This window comes from Eucalyptus grandis, chromosome 3, assembly GCF_016545825.1.
Source record: "Eucalyptus grandis isolate ANBG69807.140 chromosome 3, ASM1654582v1, whole genome shotgun sequence".
In the NCBI taxonomy this organism is placed as follows: domain Eukaryota; kingdom Viridiplantae; phylum Streptophyta; class Magnoliopsida; order Myrtales; family Myrtaceae; genus Eucalyptus; species Eucalyptus grandis.
This window is the reverse complement of record NC_052614.1, coordinates 12,057,928-12,077,441: the sequence shown is the minus strand read 5'-3', so window position 1 is coordinate 12,077,441 and position 19,514 is coordinate 12,057,928. Positions and strand designations below refer to the sequence as shown.

Here is a 19,514-nt window from a genome sequence, read left to right as displayed (position 1 = left end):
ATTGCCTCCGACCGAAATCAACTTCAAAAGATCGATGTTTCAAGTTCGAGGCCAAGGCGATGTATGCCATTCTCTTTGGGAAAAGGTTTTCTCTCCCTCACACTGTTATGTTTCACATGTATAGAGCAATGATGAAGGACAGAGGTCAACTTCCTTATCCAAGCCTTGTTACGAAGTTATTCAGACATCTGAATATTCAGCTTCCGCAAATCTTTTGTGTTCGACCATGCGATCATGGTGGTAGGGCTGAAAATGGTGACCAAAATGCGTTTGAAGAAACTGAGCAAGGAGTTGGAGAAATTCAAGGAGAAAACTCCTACCAAACATCATCAAATCTCTTACAGCGGCTAAAAGAAAAGGGAAGGAGCCCATGGTTGCTCCATCCAAGAGAAGAAGAGCTCTCCTCGTTGGCGATGAAGATGATGAGGAAGACATCACCATCTGTGCAATGGCTTTGAAGAATTTAAGTCGTCTGTTCCACGAAAGAATCGGAACAAATGACGAAAGAAGCGAGAGGAGAAGGAAGAAGAAGAAAGAGAAGCTGAAAAAGAAGCGAGAGGAGGAAAGACCTGAAGAAGAAAGAAGAGAAGAATGAGAACCTGAGGAACACTCTTCTCCACCTGTAGGCATGGAAACAAGGGGAGATCGGGGAGAAAGGAGTGAAGTCTTCATATCCGATGCAAGTGAAGGAGTCGGTTGCTCACTGCACCCAGAGGATGTTTATGCCTCTCGGTTTCCGGAGGAAGGTCATGAAGTTTCATCGCCAAACCTGCGAGATTATGCTGATCTACCATTGTCTGCATTTACTCCATCGATAGGGCCGAAGCAAGTACTCAGACTGATAATACAGCAGATTTTCGCAGAATCATTGATATTCTCTTGGAGATGCGAGGTCAAATTTATGCCTTGGGTTGTGAGGTTCAAAACTTGCAGAATGCGGGTCAAGTTTCTTCATGTTCATTGAATGATAAGATCCAAGCCCTCTGTTCAGAATCAGGCCAATGCCAAGAATGAGGAGATTGCACAACTAAAGGAAGACTTTAAAAGGCTGGAAGGCATCGTTCAGTCTATGGAAAATTTCCAGCTTGTCCGTGTTCCCAAGCAATCTTGACTTCATCTAGTCCTTTTTTATGTTGACAAAAAGGGGGAGAGATGCAAGATTTGAACAAACTTTCAATTGTTAAACTTTTTGTTGGATTGTTTTGTTGTTTGAACTCTGTTTGACTTTGTTTTGTGTCTGGATGAGAACTGAACTAGACTTGGACTTGACTGCTTCTATTAACTAGTATTGATATCTTATGGATGGCTTTATCGTATACTAGACTAACCTATTTTCGTGTTTGCAGATTCTAGTGTTATTTATTTAAGCCATTTATCTCTATAAGATATGCATATGTGTTTGAGAAATGTTTTGCAGGTCAAAGTTATCCAAATCTGCATGAAAGTTTTGTCACCATCAAAAGGGGAGATTGTTGGAGAAATCTTCTTGAAGTGTTTTGAAGTTGAAAAAACGTTTCCAGTCTAGTCGAAGGCTTGCGGACTCTGCTATTTAAAGTCTGAAGACCTCCGGACTGATGGAAACGTTTTGTCAACTTCAAAACACTTCAAGAAGATTTCTCCAACACATTCGACTCACAATAATTGTGTTCACAGAAACTTCACACTTCAGGTCCCAGCAACTCCCTGCGAGTGGCCTCCACGCAGCTCCACAGCCCTCCATTTAATGCTATAACTGATCTCTGCTTCTCCCCGTTCCCAAGGGTATCTCTTCCCAGCTTCTTCAAGATGCCAGATATCCTGGCAGCAGCAAGACGAGAACCTCGAGAGGCAACTATGTCGCATAGGTCGACTACAACTTTACTCATTCTCAAGGTGGTGTCGGATATCCAAGGACGGACAGATCAGCATTAACTATAAGGGGGCTCAGCAATTCCTAAAGTTGGGCACTGAATTTAGGAAAGTGAAGCATTAAATAGGGACTTATGGATTCAGCTGTAGATAATTGCAGATAAGAGAAAACAGAACTATCTTTCATTGTTCCAGAAACATGGGCCATCAGATTTGCATTTGAACTCCCCGAATATCCAATCGTCAGAATCAATCCACGCTGTAAAAGTAGAATTTACTGCACAACTGATTAAATTAGAGATCACATTTTCATTAGTACTAGTCAGAACGGGAGGGAAAATGCTATCAGAGACACCACAGGTATACTATTAAGCTGCAGATGGACTGATACCTCCGAGGAGTCCTGCAAATTTGGGATGGAAGTTTGAGGAAACCAACCATCTCGTTTTCATATGTAGAAGCAGCGAGGATTAAATTTATAATTGTACCCTAGTATGCAAGGAATTTTCAGTTTCATTGGAACGATATCACCCAAAAATGCCGACTCCTCAGCCATTCTCGAAAAAGCTATCTGGACAATTTCTCCGAAGTACATGTCAGAAGTCAGCTTCTTATAGTCTACCGATAGACGGCAAAATGACGTGGGACATCTTTCTTAAACTATTTTTCCTTCCATTCTATCTTTAAGCAATACATGTAATCATCTTTTTAAAAATATTTATCAAATTATTTATTTTTCATGAACCAAATAGAACCTTGCTTTGTCCACTGCTGAGTTGGATAATACATGAAAACTACATTAGCCAAAACAAACTGGTTTTCCTGCCTTGCAACTCCTGAGCTGTGTTTTTAGCCTTTGTTAGGATTTGGATTGTCATGAGTCCACTTTCTGTCCGGAGCACTGAAAAATATTTCAGGTTCTATGCAGTCAGAATCATTGTGTGCAGTGTTTAAAGGTTTCTTTTGGTCCACTGTTCAAGGGATCGATCCTTGTCCTGTCGAATTTCCAGCTGAACCGGCTTATTTCTTCCATCATTGGTCAGTCCACGCGACGCTTCTCTCTGTGGCCTAGTCCGTATCAATTCTTAATCAGCGCCGAGGTTAATAGACATCTTTGACTACAATATTTTCACAAGTTTTACAACTTCATTATATAAAACAAAACAACAAAAGAAAATTGGAACTTAATTACATCTCATTCATCACATCTCATTCATCGATTTTATAATTTTTGGTGTATTTATCTTATCGTTTTTTCCTTAACATTTCCTTTAGGTTCTTAGAGTTTCCTTGTATATAGGAATTTATTAGATGGTATTACTCAACTCCAATTCCAAAAAAGAGCTACCTGAGTTGGTGACTGAATTAGAACTTAACCCGTCGGAAAACGTTTAGAGCTTATTTAATAATCATTTTGTTTCTAGGAATAATTTCGGCTTAAAAATGTTTTTTTTTTTAATTATGTTCCCAGGAAAAGTTTTGAACATTTGAATGTATTTGGTAATTGTCAAAATTTATATTCCTGAGTTAGAAATGAATTTGGTAGTACCTCAAATTCTTTTGTGAATTAGAATTTTTTTATTTTCTTTATAATTTTATTATATTTTTCTCTTCTTTCCTTTTATCCTTGCTCTTCTTCCTCTTTGGCTAGCAACCTCATCGAAGTGTTGTTGGCCCCCAACAAGGTTGAGCCTCATTGGCCAAGCATCCCTAGTGGTTAGGTGAGGCTCGACTGGGTGAGCTGGGTCTTGCTAGATCTAGGTGAGGCTTGTCTAGCCAAGGCAAGGCCGGGCCTACTCTAGCAACCAACGAGGCTTGCCCTCGTTAAGCCACCGCGAGGGCAGCGTCGCCTGGCCTTGGTGAGGCCAACCTCACAATGGCTCAGGAAGGTTGAGCCTCACCAGGGGTTGGGCGAGCTCATTCTTGCCAGATCTTAGTGAGGCCAAGATCATCTAGCCAGTGGGGAGGGTTGGCCTCACTGGGGTCGGCGACACTCCGACTAGGTTGCCAGCCCTCATCTAGCCGATCACCAATGACAGCTAGGTTGGCAACCAACCAAAGAGAAAGTAGGGGGAGAAGAAAAGGAAAAAAGAAAAAAAGGAAAATGAACTTGATACTAGAGTTGTTCTCGAGGATAAAAAAATATTTTTTTTCTAGTTTTTGATTTTGTTCCAAATCTATTCTCGAGAACAAATTTGATATGTGGAATAAAAAAGTTACTAAACGGATTTTCGTTCTTTTTTTTTTTTTTTTTTGAATAATAAAAAAATAGAATCATATCCTATTTGGCAATTAACAAATACAACCTTAATATCCCAACATAAATTTCACGGTAAGACTTAATCATGAGAAAGCCATTCTTAAGAATATCTAATCTTAGTTCGTTTCAATGCAAGACCTAATCACGAGAAAAATAATTCATAAAAATCAGGGAGATATGATTAGCAAAACCATTTTCCAGGGGGAAAAGGAAGGGAGGGAGAAAAACATAATTTAAATATCCAAGGATGCGTTTGTGGGAGCATTTCAATGTCCCTTAGGCCTAGTTAAGGCGTTGAGCGACAAAACCGCGGAAGCCTTCAGGCGAAAGTTCAGCTTCATAATTGCCGAAAAGCCCAATCCAACTTGGGACTAGCATGGCCTTTCATCTTTTTTAAAATGCCGCTTTCAGGGATTAATGGATATTTGTTTTCCCGTTCTTGCCTTCATTAAATCTCGTATGCATGTATTGCCTCTAGTTACAGTCTCTCCTTCTCACAGGCATTGTTTCGCTCCATATCTGTTCGTCGATCGACAAGGGTGGACAGTCACCGGTCGCGAGGCTCGCCAAAGCTCCAGATCTATACTAAAAGTGTCCATTTGTAGGGCCAGGGACCATCTCTCTATAGAGTCTACACGCTTCACGTGTGTGCGGTTAGGATTAGATTTCTATTGCCCATTTTAATCGAAGCATGTAATTGCCAATAATTTAGACTATTACGTTCATGCGAAATCTTATCATTTTTCCGATAGTATGCTGATAGTTTGAGAGATAAGAATTTCGGTAAACATCATTAAGTATCCACTACTTGTTCGGTGTATGGGTGATTAAAGATCCTACTAATAGGATTGCAGATAGATAAGCTATATTTTTGTAGACTCACGTTTATCTTGTTGTACTATTTTCCAATATTCCTCCTGAAAAACAAATAATAAATATGCGAAATACAAGATTGTAACTTCATGGATGGATGGATGGATGGATGGGGTTTTGCCTGTGCCGACGAATAGTATTCAATTTTCAGCCACACTACTACCTAATAATGGAATGATTTGCAAAGTCTATTGACAGGAAATACAAGAAAAGATGAGGAAATTGTCTGTATATTCATTGATATGTATACAAACACATTAATACATTTATAGTGCAAGAATGGAAGAGAATAAAAGGAAATAATATACAAAGAATTATAAATTTCCTATTTACTAAAACTTCATATTCACTAAATCAATCAATCTACAATTAGAATCAATCAACGATCACAATCTTCAACTGTATCTCCAACACTCCCCTCAAGCTGATGGCCTATATATATCGAGGACACCCAGCTTGCTCAGTAGATAAGTATGTTGTCTCTAAAATAATGGCTTAGTGAAGATGTCTGCAGGTTGATCCATTGTTCCAATACCCTTTGCTAGGAGGATTCCTTCTTTGATCTTATCTCGTGTGAAGTGGCAATCAACTTTCGTGAAAAACTAAATTTGCTGCCAATTTAAGTGCAGCATCATTGTCACAAAATAATTCAGTTGGTCCACTAACTTGTAACTTGAGATCTAAGTGTAATCCTCGAATCCAAACTACTTTGCAAGTAGTTTTTGCCATGGCTCGATACTCTGATTCAGCCGATGATAATGAGACAGTTGATTGCTTCTTTGTTTTCCACGAGATTAATGGCTTTCCCAACTTAATGCAAAAACCGGTAATTGATCTTCTGGTCATTGGACAAATAGCATAATCTGTATCACAGAAAGTTGTCATCTTCATGTTGCAGTCAGGGGATAACAAAATTCCAAGTCCTGGACATCCCTTGAAGTATTTCACGACCTTTAGGGCTACATTCATATGAGATTGTTTTGGACCATGCATGAATTGATTGAGTATCTGCACTACATAACATATATCGGGTCTTGTCATAGTAAGATATATTAATTAACCAACAAGTCGCTAATATCCTAACGGATCTTTGAGCAGTGGGTCCTCAATAGATGAAGAAGAGTTCAAATCATATTCACGAGTAGTCAACTTGGCATTCTGCTCAGCTGGTATGATAGCTAGTTTGCATCCGGATAATCCCGCTTCAAAAACAATTTCAAGGATGAACTTCCTCTGACTGAGGTTGATACCTTTATCAGATCAAGTAATTTCAATCCCAAGAAAATATTTGGGCGGTCCCAAATCCTTGATATGGAAAGGAGAATGCAAATATTTTTTAAATCTTGCAACATGTGAGTCATTGTTTCTCATAACAAGTATATCATCAACATATATCAGTAAATAGATTGATGAATTACCTTCATTCCATGAAAATAAGGCATAATCATGCTTAGAATGTTGAAATATTGCATTAGTCAGCGCAGTAGTGAACTTGGCGTACCACTGCCTAAATGCTTGTTTCAATTCGTACAAGGATTTGCGTAGACAACATACCTAAAACTCCCCTTGTTTGCATAATCCCTATGGAAGCTCCATATAGATCTCTTCATCTAGATCGCCATGAAGGAAGGCATTGTTAACATCCATCTGATGTAAAGACCAATTTCTGATGGCTGCAATGGATAAGAAAGAACGGACGGTGACTTCTTTGGCAACTGGTGAGAAGGTTTCATGATAATTGAAGCCTTCTCTCTGCGTAAACCCTTTAGCCACTAGCCGAGCTTTATATCTTTCAACTGAACCATTTGCCCGAAACTTGATTTTATAGACCCATTTACATCCAATGGGCTTCCGGTGTGGGGGAAGTGGGCTTCCGGTGTGGGGGAAGTGGAACAATGTCCCAAGTATGATTCTCTATCAGGGCAGTAAATTCTGATTCCATTGCGTCTTGCCACCTTGGATCACGAGAGGCTTCATGGAAGGAAGAAGGTTCATTTTCTTCCGAGAGATGGCTGACGCAACACATATGTTCCGGTGATAGTCGATTAACAGACACATATGAAGAAACAGGATACTTCGTACCTAGAGAACACAGTGCATAACAAATGTAGTCCTTAGTCCACGTGGGTGGACGAGTTTGTCGTCCAAAATGTCGAGGCTACTCAGCTACTATTAGTTCAGGTGCTGAGAAAGACTCAGAAGTAGTCGCTGATGGAGCCGATGGAAAAAGAGGATCCTCAGATAACTCTAAAGGAAAGCCGTCTTCAGAAAAGGTGGTGTTCTTCGGAACAAAAATGGATGGTTCCAGAGCAACTAACAGATATTGAGAAGCCACAGATAAATCTTCTTCACATAGAAAAGGCCTATGATTTGGGGACGACAATGTAGAAGACAAAGATATCATATCCTTAAATGGAAAAACATCCTCATGAAAGATGACATCCCTACTTATGAAGAAATGTCTTGTAGAAATCTCAATAACTCGATAACCTTTTTGAAGAGGCAGATATCCCATGAATATGCATTGAGTGGCACGAGGGCCCATCTTATCCAAAGGACCGACATTTGTTGCATAACACAGACAACCAAATACTCGAAAATGATCATTGTGAGGCTATCTATTATAAAGCATTTCAAAAGAAGTTTTCCCATCGAGGATACGAGTTGGCATGCGATTAATCAAATAGGCACCAATGATCACACAATCTCCCCAAAAACCTTCAAAAATATAGGCTTGATATTTCAATGCACGTGCTACTTCTAAGAGATGTCTATGCTCACGCTCTACAATTCCATTTTGTTGGGGTGTGTAAGTATAAGAACTCTCATGAAGTATCCCTTGAGAAGATAGGAATTTGGTACAATAAGAAGTGAAAAATTCACGCCCATTATCTGTATGAATTCGTTGTACAGATTGATCAAATTGATTTTTAAACAAGGAAACGAAATTCGAAAGATGAGTAAATGTTTGACTCTTTGATTGCATAAGATATACCAAAGTGGCCCTTGTATAATCATCTACAATCGTGACAAAAAAATGGGAGCCATCACGATGTGAAGTATGATAAGGTCCCCAAATATCCATATGAAGTAAAGAAAAACTCCTTTCTGCTCGAGATGTACTATTTGGAAACGAAGCTCGAGATTGTTTGGCCAAGGGACATATTAGGCATTTAGGATGGGGGAAACATGCACTATGACCCAATCTTTGATGAAAAAGAATATTTTTATTTCGACAAATAGCATTACAAGAAGTGCTTTTATTTAATAATTCTACATCTCCTAGGGAATCAATCCAATAGTATAGTCCTTGTGCAATACTAACCAAGCCCATCACCGTGCCAGTCGAACGGTCTTGAAAGAAACAATTGTTAGAACTAAATATTGCATGATAGGAACTATCTATGCAAACTTTTGAGACATAGAGTAGGTTGAATTCAAAATCAGGAATGTATTAGAACCTCATGCCTCTCAAAACATCAGCATCGGGATAAGTTTTACAGCCAGACTTAATCATGAGAAAGAAATGCTTAGGAATCTCTAATCTAAATTTCAATGCAAAACCTAATTATAAGAAAGCAATTTCTAGATATTTGTAAATACCTCACGGACATCCTTAGCTGATGTGATCCTCAGTAAAACCTACTAGCTAAGGATGAAACTGATGATGACGCCCCCATGGGGCAGTGAGGGAGAAACACATTACCAAAACACAGGAAGTCATGTGGTGGATGTTTGGCTTAACTCGATTAAAGGCGGGTCTCCGCTTTCATGATTGACTCTTTTTTTTTTTACTCCTCTTCTTTTCGCAAGTGGAGTTTCATATCGTTTACCATACTTTTTGTCCTTTTGTTGGACTGGGGATCATCTCTTTCCCCACGGTCAAGAAACACGTGCGTTACGGATGTGATATATGGTTCGCCCCATGTTTTTGAAGCATGTAAGCTCTGGTAATTTAGACCATCGTGTCAACGCAAAAATCTCAATATTCAAATGGCGATGACAATCTGAGAAAATGGTTAAAGATGCTTGAAAAGAGTCCTTCGTTGGACACTATTAAGTCGTCATTACTACTTGTTGATTGTATACACAATGGAAAATCTTGACATATTATAGAATCTAATCACGGATAAATTAACTATATTTAGTTAGACCTACTTAACATATTAATTTTCTAATTCCCACCGCCATAAACTATTAGTAGAAGTGACGAATACCTACTTGTGACTCTACAGATGAATAAGATTCAATGAGTTTGACGAATAGTTCTCATTTTTTGCCCATACTACCATTCAATAATGGATCGGTTTGCAAAATTCTCGACAAAAATAATTTCAGCTTATCGTGAACTTATTATATTTCATTCCGAATTTTATAATTCTGAATCGCATTTCCTAAATTTAAAATTAAAATTTAATCCCGATTTATTGATGGCATGGGAAGACGGAGAGCACAAAATAGAAATCACGGTTGGTAGCCAGTCTACATCGTGTGGCGTGAAGGGAGGGGCAAGTCAAGTCAAAGTTTTCCATCACGTTGCTTGTTTTATCAGTATTTTCTTTAAATTCTTTGTTCCCAACTAAAAGCAAGGGACAGGGCAAAAGCCGACACAAAACCCTACTAAAAAAGCCATAAAGTCTACGGTCAACGTTCAACGTTGGAGGGCTTCCACCTGTCCCCACGAATTTTCCCCGAAGGCGCGTGTAGATCTGGAGGTACATCCCCGTTTTTCGTGGTTTTCACAGGCTCAACATCTCACGTGGTGGTGTATTCCTATCTCTACAGGCGATCAAGGTTACAAGCACATGGATTATGATTAGGCCGGTATATATCGTGAAAATTTTGTGGACATTTAATTTACGATTAATATTATAAAAATCTTAAAGTGATATATTTATGATAAATTTATTTTAAATTAATTTTTTAATTATTAAAAATCCTAAACCGATATACCTAAGAGAAATTGATTGAAAACTAATTTTTTAATCACAAAAATCTTAAATTGATATATTTGTGATAAATTTAATTTTCCTTAATTCGTTAAATTAGATTAATGTCAGGAAAAATTACAAACCGATAGACTTATGATAAATGGAAAGTAAAATCCCAAATTGATACACCCGTCAATTTGTTATTTGTTATTCAACTTAGAAATTTGACAATAAAATTTAATAAAATTAATAAATAATAAATTTGTCATGTGTATATTAGTTTTAGGTCTTTTGTGATCAAAAAATTAATTTGGATAAATTTGTTAAAGATATATTAATTTGGGACCCTTCAATTTGTAAGTGAGTCAAAACCAATCATGACATAATGATTGTGTGGAAACTTGTGTTTTTTAGTTGGTTCAATGTGGGGTCTCCTAGTTTCTCTTAAATGTTTTAAGAAATGTTAATATTTGACAATGTTGTGGAAATTCACACAAATGATGTATATTGTAGTTTACAATTTGTCTGTGACTCTAAATAATTACGGTTGATCTAATAGCATATGTTGTAATAGTTCCTGTTATGCGGCTACACTTCCTTTTCTCTTCTTAAAATGAAAAAAAAAAAAAAAAGTGATCCAAAAGAGGTCACGATCCACAAATGTTAATGCAAATATATTCGATACATGTGGCTACAAATGTTTGGGGACTGTTAAAATTGCATAGGCAAGATTGACCACCACCTAATAAAAGTCTGTCTTTCGACAAAAATAAGTAAATAAATTCTGTCAAATTTCCATCCTTGTCCCAATTTCTTCTCCCCTGCTTGCTGTGCTCATGCTGCTGTTGAAAGGAGCCCTAGCAACATTTTTGTCTTCTGCAGAGGAACAAACTTGTCGTTTTCTGGCTTGCCGTTAAACTGATCTGGAACATCTGGTTTAGCCGGCTTTTATCGGTTAAGAACCACAGATGTCGAAGACATCTTGGTGCTCTTCGAAGTGCACTCCAGAGTAGTGTTAAGATAAGGAGATTATCATTGGCTGTTTGACTCTTCCCCTCTTTCATCCGTCCAGTGAGATGAGACATTAGTGGAGGGAAATGGAAAAGAACAAAAAGGAACAAATGCATCCCCGCCCATCATCTTAGGACCCACCGAATTTTAGCACTTTAAACGAGGTTAAAACCAGGGAATTCTGCCGAGCAATACACAAGCAAACCAACACTTTATGCTTCATGTTTTGAGATGATAGATATCTAGCTCCAACACCGGAGAGTCTCTCTAACCAGAAAAAGACTCTGAACCACCTCCAATTATGCCGAGACTAACCTCATCACCTCCTCATATTCACTTCTTCTACATCCCGTGTCTGGTCTTCCTCTGCTCCCTCTCCCATGTTGCAGAGTCTCAAATCCCGGATCAAGAACAGCAAGTCCTCTTGAAGCTGAGGCACACCTGGCAAGACCCATCTTCCCTCGATAACTGGGTCCCCTCCAATTCAACCTCCCACTGCACATGGCCCGAGGTCAACTGCCAAGACGGTTCAATCACCGAGCTCAAGCTTGCCAACCTGAACATAAATTATCCGATCCCCCCATTCATCTGCGACCTCAACAATCTGACCAGGCTCGATCTCTCCAACAACAATATTCCTGGAGAGTTTCCCACAGTTCTCTACAACTGTTCCAAGCTCCTGTACCTCGACCTGTCCCAGAATTACTTCGAAGGTCCAATTCCATCTGATATCGATGGCATGGCCAATCTTCAGGTCCTGATTCTCGCCTTCAACAGCTTCTCTTTCGACGTCCCGGCGTCAATCACGAGGCTGCAGAGGCTGAGGATCCTTGACCTTCAGCGGTCTGAGTACAACGGCACTTACCCTGAAGAAATTTTTGGCCTCTCCATTCTTGAAGAACTGCGCCTCGGGTACAATGACAAGTTCGTGCCATCGCAGCTGCCACAGAACTTCACCGCCCTGAAGAAGCTGCGGTTCTTCTCGATGCCGCAGACGAACCTGTTTGGCAGAATCCCGGAGACAGTCAGTGATATGGAGGCTCTCGAGCACTTGGATTTGGGGAGAAATCCACTGACAGGAGAGATCCCGGGCAGCATTTTTGCTCTGAGGAACTTGAGCGAGTTGTACGTGGACCAGACTAATGTGTCTGGGTCGATCCCTCAGGCAGTCAGCGCCACAAACCTGAGCGTGATCGATCTGTCTGCTAATAATTTGATGGGGAACATACCTGAAGTTTTCGGGAAGCTCAAGAATCTATACAGCTTGAATTTACAGTTCAATCAATTGTCAGGCGGAATCCCGGAAGGTATTGGGCGTCTTCCCGCTTTGTCTGATGTCAGGCTGTCCAACAACAATCTATCAGGCACGATCCCCCCGGACTTTGGCAAGTTTTCCCCGCTCAGAAGATTCGAGGTGTCCTTCAACAACTTGACTGGCGCATTGCCAAAACAACTGTGCCATGGCGGCACGCTGTTCGGGTTGGCCGCTATGGACAACGATCTCAATGGGGAGTTGCCGGAGTCACTTGGAAATTGCAGTACTTTGTCCGTAGCCATGTTGAACAACAATGGATTCACCGGCAATGTCCCTGGAGGACTCTGGATGTCACGGAACTTGACAGCTTTGATCTTGAGTGGTAATAGATTAACCGGCGAGCTTCCCCAGGAGCTGTCCCCTAACCTCACTCGGATCGAGATGAGCAACAACAAATTCTTTGGCAAGATTCCGAGCACGGTGTCTTCGTGGAGGAACATGGTGGTGTTGGATGCCAGTAATAACCTCCTCAGTGGCACGGTTCCAACTGAATTGACCGAGCTTCCTAAGCTGACGATGCTTTTGCTCGGTCAGAACGAGCTCTCCGGGATTCTTCCCACAGACATCGTTTCATGGAAATCCTTGACCACTCTGAATCTTAGTCACAATAAGATCTCGGGACCGATTCCAAGTGAAATCGGTCTTCTACCCGTACTCACGCAGTTGGATCTGTCTGACAACCAACTGTCCGGCTTGATTCCTCCTGAAATCGGCCAACTGAATGTGAACCGTCTCAATTTATCATCCAATCGCCTCAGTGGACCAATCCCGGCCAAGTTAGAGAACGCCGCATATGACGCCAGTTTCCTGAACAACCCCAGGCTCTGTGCATCCAATTCGTTCATGAGAATCAATGTCTGCAACGCCCAATCCCATAGATTGAGCAAGACCAATCTCACCTTGATCGTGATCTTGGCCATTGCGGCAGCGATATGTGTTTTGTTGGTGGTGCTATTCACGATCAGAGCTTCCAGAAAGAACAGGGATTGGTTTGATTCAACTCCGAAACTGACTTCATTCCAAAGTTTGAATTTTGCAGAATCGAATATTCTGTCGGGATTGAAGGAGGATAATGTGATTGGAAGTGGTGGATCAGGAAAAGTATATCACATTATTGTGAATCCTTCTGGTGACGCCGTCGCTGTGAAAAGGATTTCAAATAACCAAAAGTTAAATGAGAAACTGGAGAAGCAATTCGTAGCAGAAGTGGAGATACTTGGGAACATTAAGCATCGGCACATTGTCAAATTGTTGTGCTGTATTTCTTGCGAGAAGTCGAAACTCCTAGTGTACGAGTACATGGAAAATAGCAGCTTGGACCGTTGGCTTCACAAGAAGAAACGATCATCGCCCATCTCGGGTGTCTCCAACAATATGATCTTGGATTGGCCCAAAAGGTTGCAGATTGCGCTCGGAGCAGCTAAAGGACTTTGCTATATGCATAATGATTGTTCATCACCCATCATCCACCGAGACGTGAAATCGAGCAACATTCTCTTAGACTCAGAGTTCAACGCAAAGATTGCTGACTTCGGCCTTGCAAGGATGTTGGCCGAGCCTGGGGAAGCTGTTAGCATGACAGCCGTTGCTGGTTCTTTCGGCTATTTGGCACCAGGTTCGTCTATTTACTTAAACGTGAGTTCATTTCAGCTTTGCCAGTTTGCTTCCTCATACTTTACATATCCTACCAGCAGAAATATTTAGCTTTGTCTTGCCTTTTTTTTTTTTTTTTTTTGAACAACAGAGTATGCTCATACAACAAGAGTCAATGAGAAGATCGATGTCTATAGCTTTGGGGTGGTTCTCTTGGAACTAACCACTGGGAGAGAGGCTAATGACGAGGACGAAGACATGTGCCTCGCTGATTGGGCATGGCGTCACATCCAAGATGGTAACCTGATATCTGACGCATTAGATGAGGAGATCAAGGACGACTCAAACGTAGATGAAATAAGCAATGTTTTCAAGCTCGGGATCTTTTGCACTGCTACTCTGCCTTCCACGAGGCCTACTATGAAGGAGGTACTGCAAGTGCTGCTCAAATGTAGCGATCCACTGTACAATGTCGAGAAGAAATCCAGACACAAGTTTGATGTCGTCCCACTGCTTGAAAATTCCAAGCACGAGGAAACGCCACGCAGTGATTTTCATGTTCTTGAGTGCAACACTTACTGACTGTTAGCACTAGAACAGTTGCAAGGGCTTAGTGTAGGGCTTTGGACTCCCAACTTTTGGGAAACTTTTCCAACTTGTCCTACAGAGAGACAAGCATCAAACGATTTGTCTAACTATGTATTAGTGATCCATGCCTAAGACTAGTTTCCGAATGTATCCTATAAAATGTATATAATATAAGAGATGGATATGTCAATTTGAGCTAGATACATGGACTTCCAAGGAGATAGTCACTTCAGCAACAAAGTATGGTACAACGAGACCCAAAGAGACCCAAATTATATGCTCAGAAAAGGGTCACTTTGTCTCGAGGAATTGTGAATGAGAGGCCATGAGAACGGCAGCTCCAATGCCCGAGTGATCATTCGACTGCACAATAATTGTGTTCACAGAAACTTCACACTTCAGGTCCCAGCAACTCCCTGCGAGTGGCCTCCGCGCAGCTCCACAATTTGGTGTAGTGCTCTTACAGCCCTCCATTTAATGCTATAACTGATCTCTGCTTGTCCCCGTCCCCAAGGGTATCTCTTCCCAGCTTCTTCAAGATGCCAGATATCCTGGCAGCAGCAAGACGAGAACCTCGAGAGGCAACTATGTCGCATAGATCGACTACAACTTTACTCATTCTCAAGGAGGTGTCGGATATCCAAGGACGGACAAATGAGCATTAACTATAGGGGGGCTCAGCAATTCCTAAAGTTGGGCACTGAATTTAGGAAAGTGAAGCATTAAATAGGGATTTATGGATTCAGCTTTAGATAATTGCAGATAAGAGAAAACAGAACTATCTTTCATTGTTCCAGAAACATGGGCCATCAGATTTGCATTTGAACTCTCCGAATATCCAATCGTCAGAATCAATCCACGCTGTAAAAGTAGAATTTACTGCACAACTGATTAAATTAGAGAATACTTTTTCATTAGTACTAGTCAGAACGGGAGGGAAAAAGCGATGCTATTAGACACCACAGGTATACTATTAAGCTGCAGATGGACTGATACCTCCGAGGAGTCCTGCAAATTTGGGATGGAAGTTTGAGGAAACCCAACCATCTCGTTTTCATATGTAGAAAGCGAGGATTAAATTTATAATTGTCCCCTAGTATGCAAGGAATTTTCAGCTTCATTGGAACGATATCACCCAAAAATGCCGACTCCTCAGCCATTCTCAACAAAGCTATCTGGACAATTTCTCCGAAGTACATGTCAGAAATCAGCTTCTTATAGAGTCTACCGATAAACAACAAAATGACGTGGGACATCTTTCTTAAACTATTTTTCCTTCCATTGTATCTTTGAGCAATACAAGTAATCACTTTTTAAAAATATTTTTCAAATTATTTATTTTTCATGAACCAAATAGAACCTTGCTTTGTCCACTGGTGAGTTGGATAATACATGAAAACTGCATTAACCAAAACAAACTGGTTTTCCTGCCTTGCAACTCCTGAGCTGTGTTTTTAGCCTTTGTTAGGATTTGGATTGTCATGAGTCCACTTTCTGTCCGGAGAACTGAAAAAATTTTCAGGTTCTCTGCAGTCAGAATCATTGTGTGCAGTGTTTAAAGGTTTCTTTTGGTCCACTATTGAAGGAATCGATCCTTGTCCTGTCGAATGTCCAGCTGAACCGGCTTATATCTTCCATCATTGGTCAGTCCACACGACGCTTCTCTCTGTGGCCTAGTCCGTATCAATTCTTAATCAGCGCCGAGGTTAATAGACATCTTTGACTACAATATTTTCACAAGTTTTACAACTTCATTATATAAAACAAAACAACAAAAGAAAATTGGAACTTAATTACATCTCATTCATCGATTTTATAATTTTGGTGTGTTTATCTTATCGTTTTTTCCTTAACATATCCTTTGGGTTCTTAGAGTTTCCTTGCATATAGGAATTTATTAGATGGTCTTACTCAGCTCCAATTCCAAAAAAGAGCTACCTGAGCTGGTGACCGAATTAGAACTTAATCCGTTGGAAAACGTTTAGAGCTTATTTAATAATCATTTTGTTTCTAAGAATAATTTATGCTTAAAAATGTTTTTTTTTTTTAATTATGTTCCATGAAAAAGTTTTTGAACATTTGAATGTATTTGGTAACTATCCAAAATTTATATTCCTAAGATAGAAATGTATTTGGTAGTACCTCAAATTTTTTTATGAATTAGAATTTTTTATTTTCTTAATAATTTTATTATATTTTTCTCTTCTTTCCTTTTATTCTTCCTCTTCTTTCTCTTTGGCTAACAACCTCATTGAAGTGTTGTTGGCCCCCAACAAGGCTGAGTCTCATTGGTCGAGCATCCCTGGTGGTTAGGTGAGGCTTGGCTGGGTGAGTTGGGTCTTGCTAGATCTAGGTGAGGCTCGCCCAACCAAGGCAAGGCCGGGCCTACTCTAGCTACCAACAAGGCTTGCCCTCGTTGAGCCACCGCGAGGTGGTGTCGCCCGGCCTTGGTGAGGCCGACCTCACGGTGGCGAGGTTGAGCCTTGCTAGGGCTGGGCGAGCTCATTCTTGCTACATCTTAGTGAGGCCAAGATCATCTAGCCGAGTGGGGAGGGCCGGCCTCACCGGGGGCCGGCGACACTCGACAAGGTTGCCGGCCCTCATCTAGCCGACCACCAATGACAACTAGGTTGGCAACCAACCAAAGAGAAAGTAGGGGGAGAAGAAAAGGAAAAAAGAAAAGAAGAAAACAAAAAAAAGGAAAAAAGGAAAATGAACTTGATACTAGAGTTGTTCTCGGATAAAAAAATAATTTTTCTACTTTTTGATTTTGTTCCAAATCTATTCTCGGGAACAAATTTGATATGGGAACAAAAAAAAGCTACTAAACGGATTTCCGTTCTTTTTTCGAATAATAAAAAAATAGAATCATATACTATTTGGCAATTAACAAATACACCTTAATATCCCAACATAAATTTCACAGTAAGACTTAATCATGAGAAAGCCATTCTTAAGAATATCTAATCTCAGTTAGTTTCAATGCAAGACCTAATCATGAGAAAAATAATTCATAAAAATCAGGGAGATATGATTAGCAAAACCATTTTACCGGGGAAAAAAGGAAGGGAGGGAGAAAAACATAATTTAAATATCTAAGGATGCGTTTGTGGGAGCATTTCCAAAGTCCCTTAGGCCTAGTTGAGGCGTTGATTGACAAAATCGCAGAAGCCTTCAGGCGAAAGTTCAGCTTCATAATTGCCGAAAAGCCCAATCCAACTTGGGACTAGCATGGTCTTTCGTCTTTTTAAAATGCCGCTTTCAGGGATTAATGGATTTTTTTTTCCCCGTTCTTGCCTTCATTAAATCTCGTATGCATGTATTGCCTCTAGTTACAGTCTCTCCTTCTCACAGGCATTGTTTCGCTCCATATCTGTTCGTCGATCGACAAGGGTGGACAGTCACCGGTCGCGAGGCTCGCCAAAGCTCCAGATCTATACTAAAAGTGTTCATTTGTAGGGCCAGGGACCATCTCTCTATAGAGTCTATACGCTCCACGTGTGTGCGGTTAGGATCAGATTTCTATTGCCCAATTTAATCGAAGCATGTAATTGCCAATAATTTAGACTATTACGATCATGCGAAATCTTATCATTTTTCCGATAGTATGCTGATAGTTTGAGAGACGAGAATTTCGGTAAACATCATTAAGTATCCACTACTTGTTCGGTGTATGGGTGATTAAAGATCCTACTAATAGGATTGCATATAGATAAGCTCTATTTTTGTAGACTTACGTTTATCTTGTTGTACTATTTTCCAATATCCCTCCAGAAAAACAAATAATAAATATGCGAAATACATGATTGTAACTTTATGGATGGATGGATGGGGTTTTGCCTGTGCCGACAAATAGTATTCAATTTTCAGCCACACTACTACCTAATAATGGAATGATTCGCAAAGTTCTATAGCTACTTCATTTAACAATAACGTAACTGCAAGGAGCTCCGTATATTTTGTTTTCAATTTTAAGTTGCAAGTAACTTATCTTAAATTTTAAATTCAGATTTCAAAAGAAGATAATGAGAGTAGGCAATGAATACTCATATTTAGATTTCAAACCACCGCTGTGAACTTGATTGACTTCTTGTTGTAGCTCAAGCATCTTTTTCTTCCTTTGCATTTTCCTCTTCTAAGTTATGGACATGTTATCCCTTGGTCCTTGTATCTATCTAGCTTCAAACCAATGCACATCTGGCGAATTTTGAGTTATTTTAAGGTTATGTTTGGTTGTCTGGATTTCTAATCAAGATAGGAGTAGATAAGATATAATATAAAATTCAGGAATTTTGCTATATCCTATCTATTATTTGATGATTGTAATAATAAAATTGGATATATTTAATTCATATTATATACATTATATGGTATAAATGGCATATTAGTATAAATGAACCAAAAATTTTATAAACAAAAATAGTAAAAATCTCTCGTGACACTCTTGCCTACTTTATTTTATTTTGTTTTATTTTTTATTTTCCTCTTTTTTAATTAATTCCTTTTTATTTCTTTCTTCCCCTTCCATCATTCTCTAATAAAATTTTATTGAATAGTAAATAGTAATAATATACCTAAAATACTAAATGACTAAAATATATAATAAATGTACCTACAATTATAATAATATATTTATATTTATATATTGAAATTATATTATAAAATAAAGATTAAATTAAAAGAAGTAAATTTTTATTTTTGTTATTTTGAATTTCTTATATTAAAAATCAATTTTTGAAACATAATTTTAATTTTGTTAATTTAAGAAATTTGTTGTTCTAGAAAAGTAACTTTCTTATTATAGATATTATAAATCATATTCACTTTTATACCATCTCTCCTATGAGATAATTTTATCCAGTCTATATTTTCTTTATGTTTAACTTTATATTGTCTTTGAGCATGCACCAAACGTAAGATAAGATAGATTTTATCATATTCTAAATATTATTCTAATTACCAAACGCAGCCTTAGGTTCATTGATGAGAGGGTGTCGACTAACTAGTATCTTTAGGAGATACGTCATCAAACTCTTCACTCCATGTGGTTGGAACAATGCCTTGTGGGTAAGGTGATCAACATGCGTAACTAACA

The 19,514-nt window shown here is 39.3% G+C and overlaps 1 protein-coding gene across 1 annotated transcript; it reads left to right on the top strand.

Annotated features, from left to right (window-relative positions):
- The first annotated feature begins 11,079 nt into the window (after positions 1-11,079).
- LOC120291183 (receptor-like protein kinase 5) lies at positions 11,080-15,218 on the top strand. Its single transcript, XM_039308222.1, has 2 exons — positions 11,080-13,853; positions 13,983-15,218. Exons 1-2 carry the CDS (start codon positions 11,225-11,227, stop codon positions 14,411-14,413), a joined length of 3,060 nt encoding a protein of 1,019 aa, XP_039164156.1. The 5' UTR covers positions 11,080-11,224; the 3' UTR covers positions 14,414-15,218.
- The last annotated feature ends 4,296 nt before the right edge of the window (positions 15,219-19,514 follow it).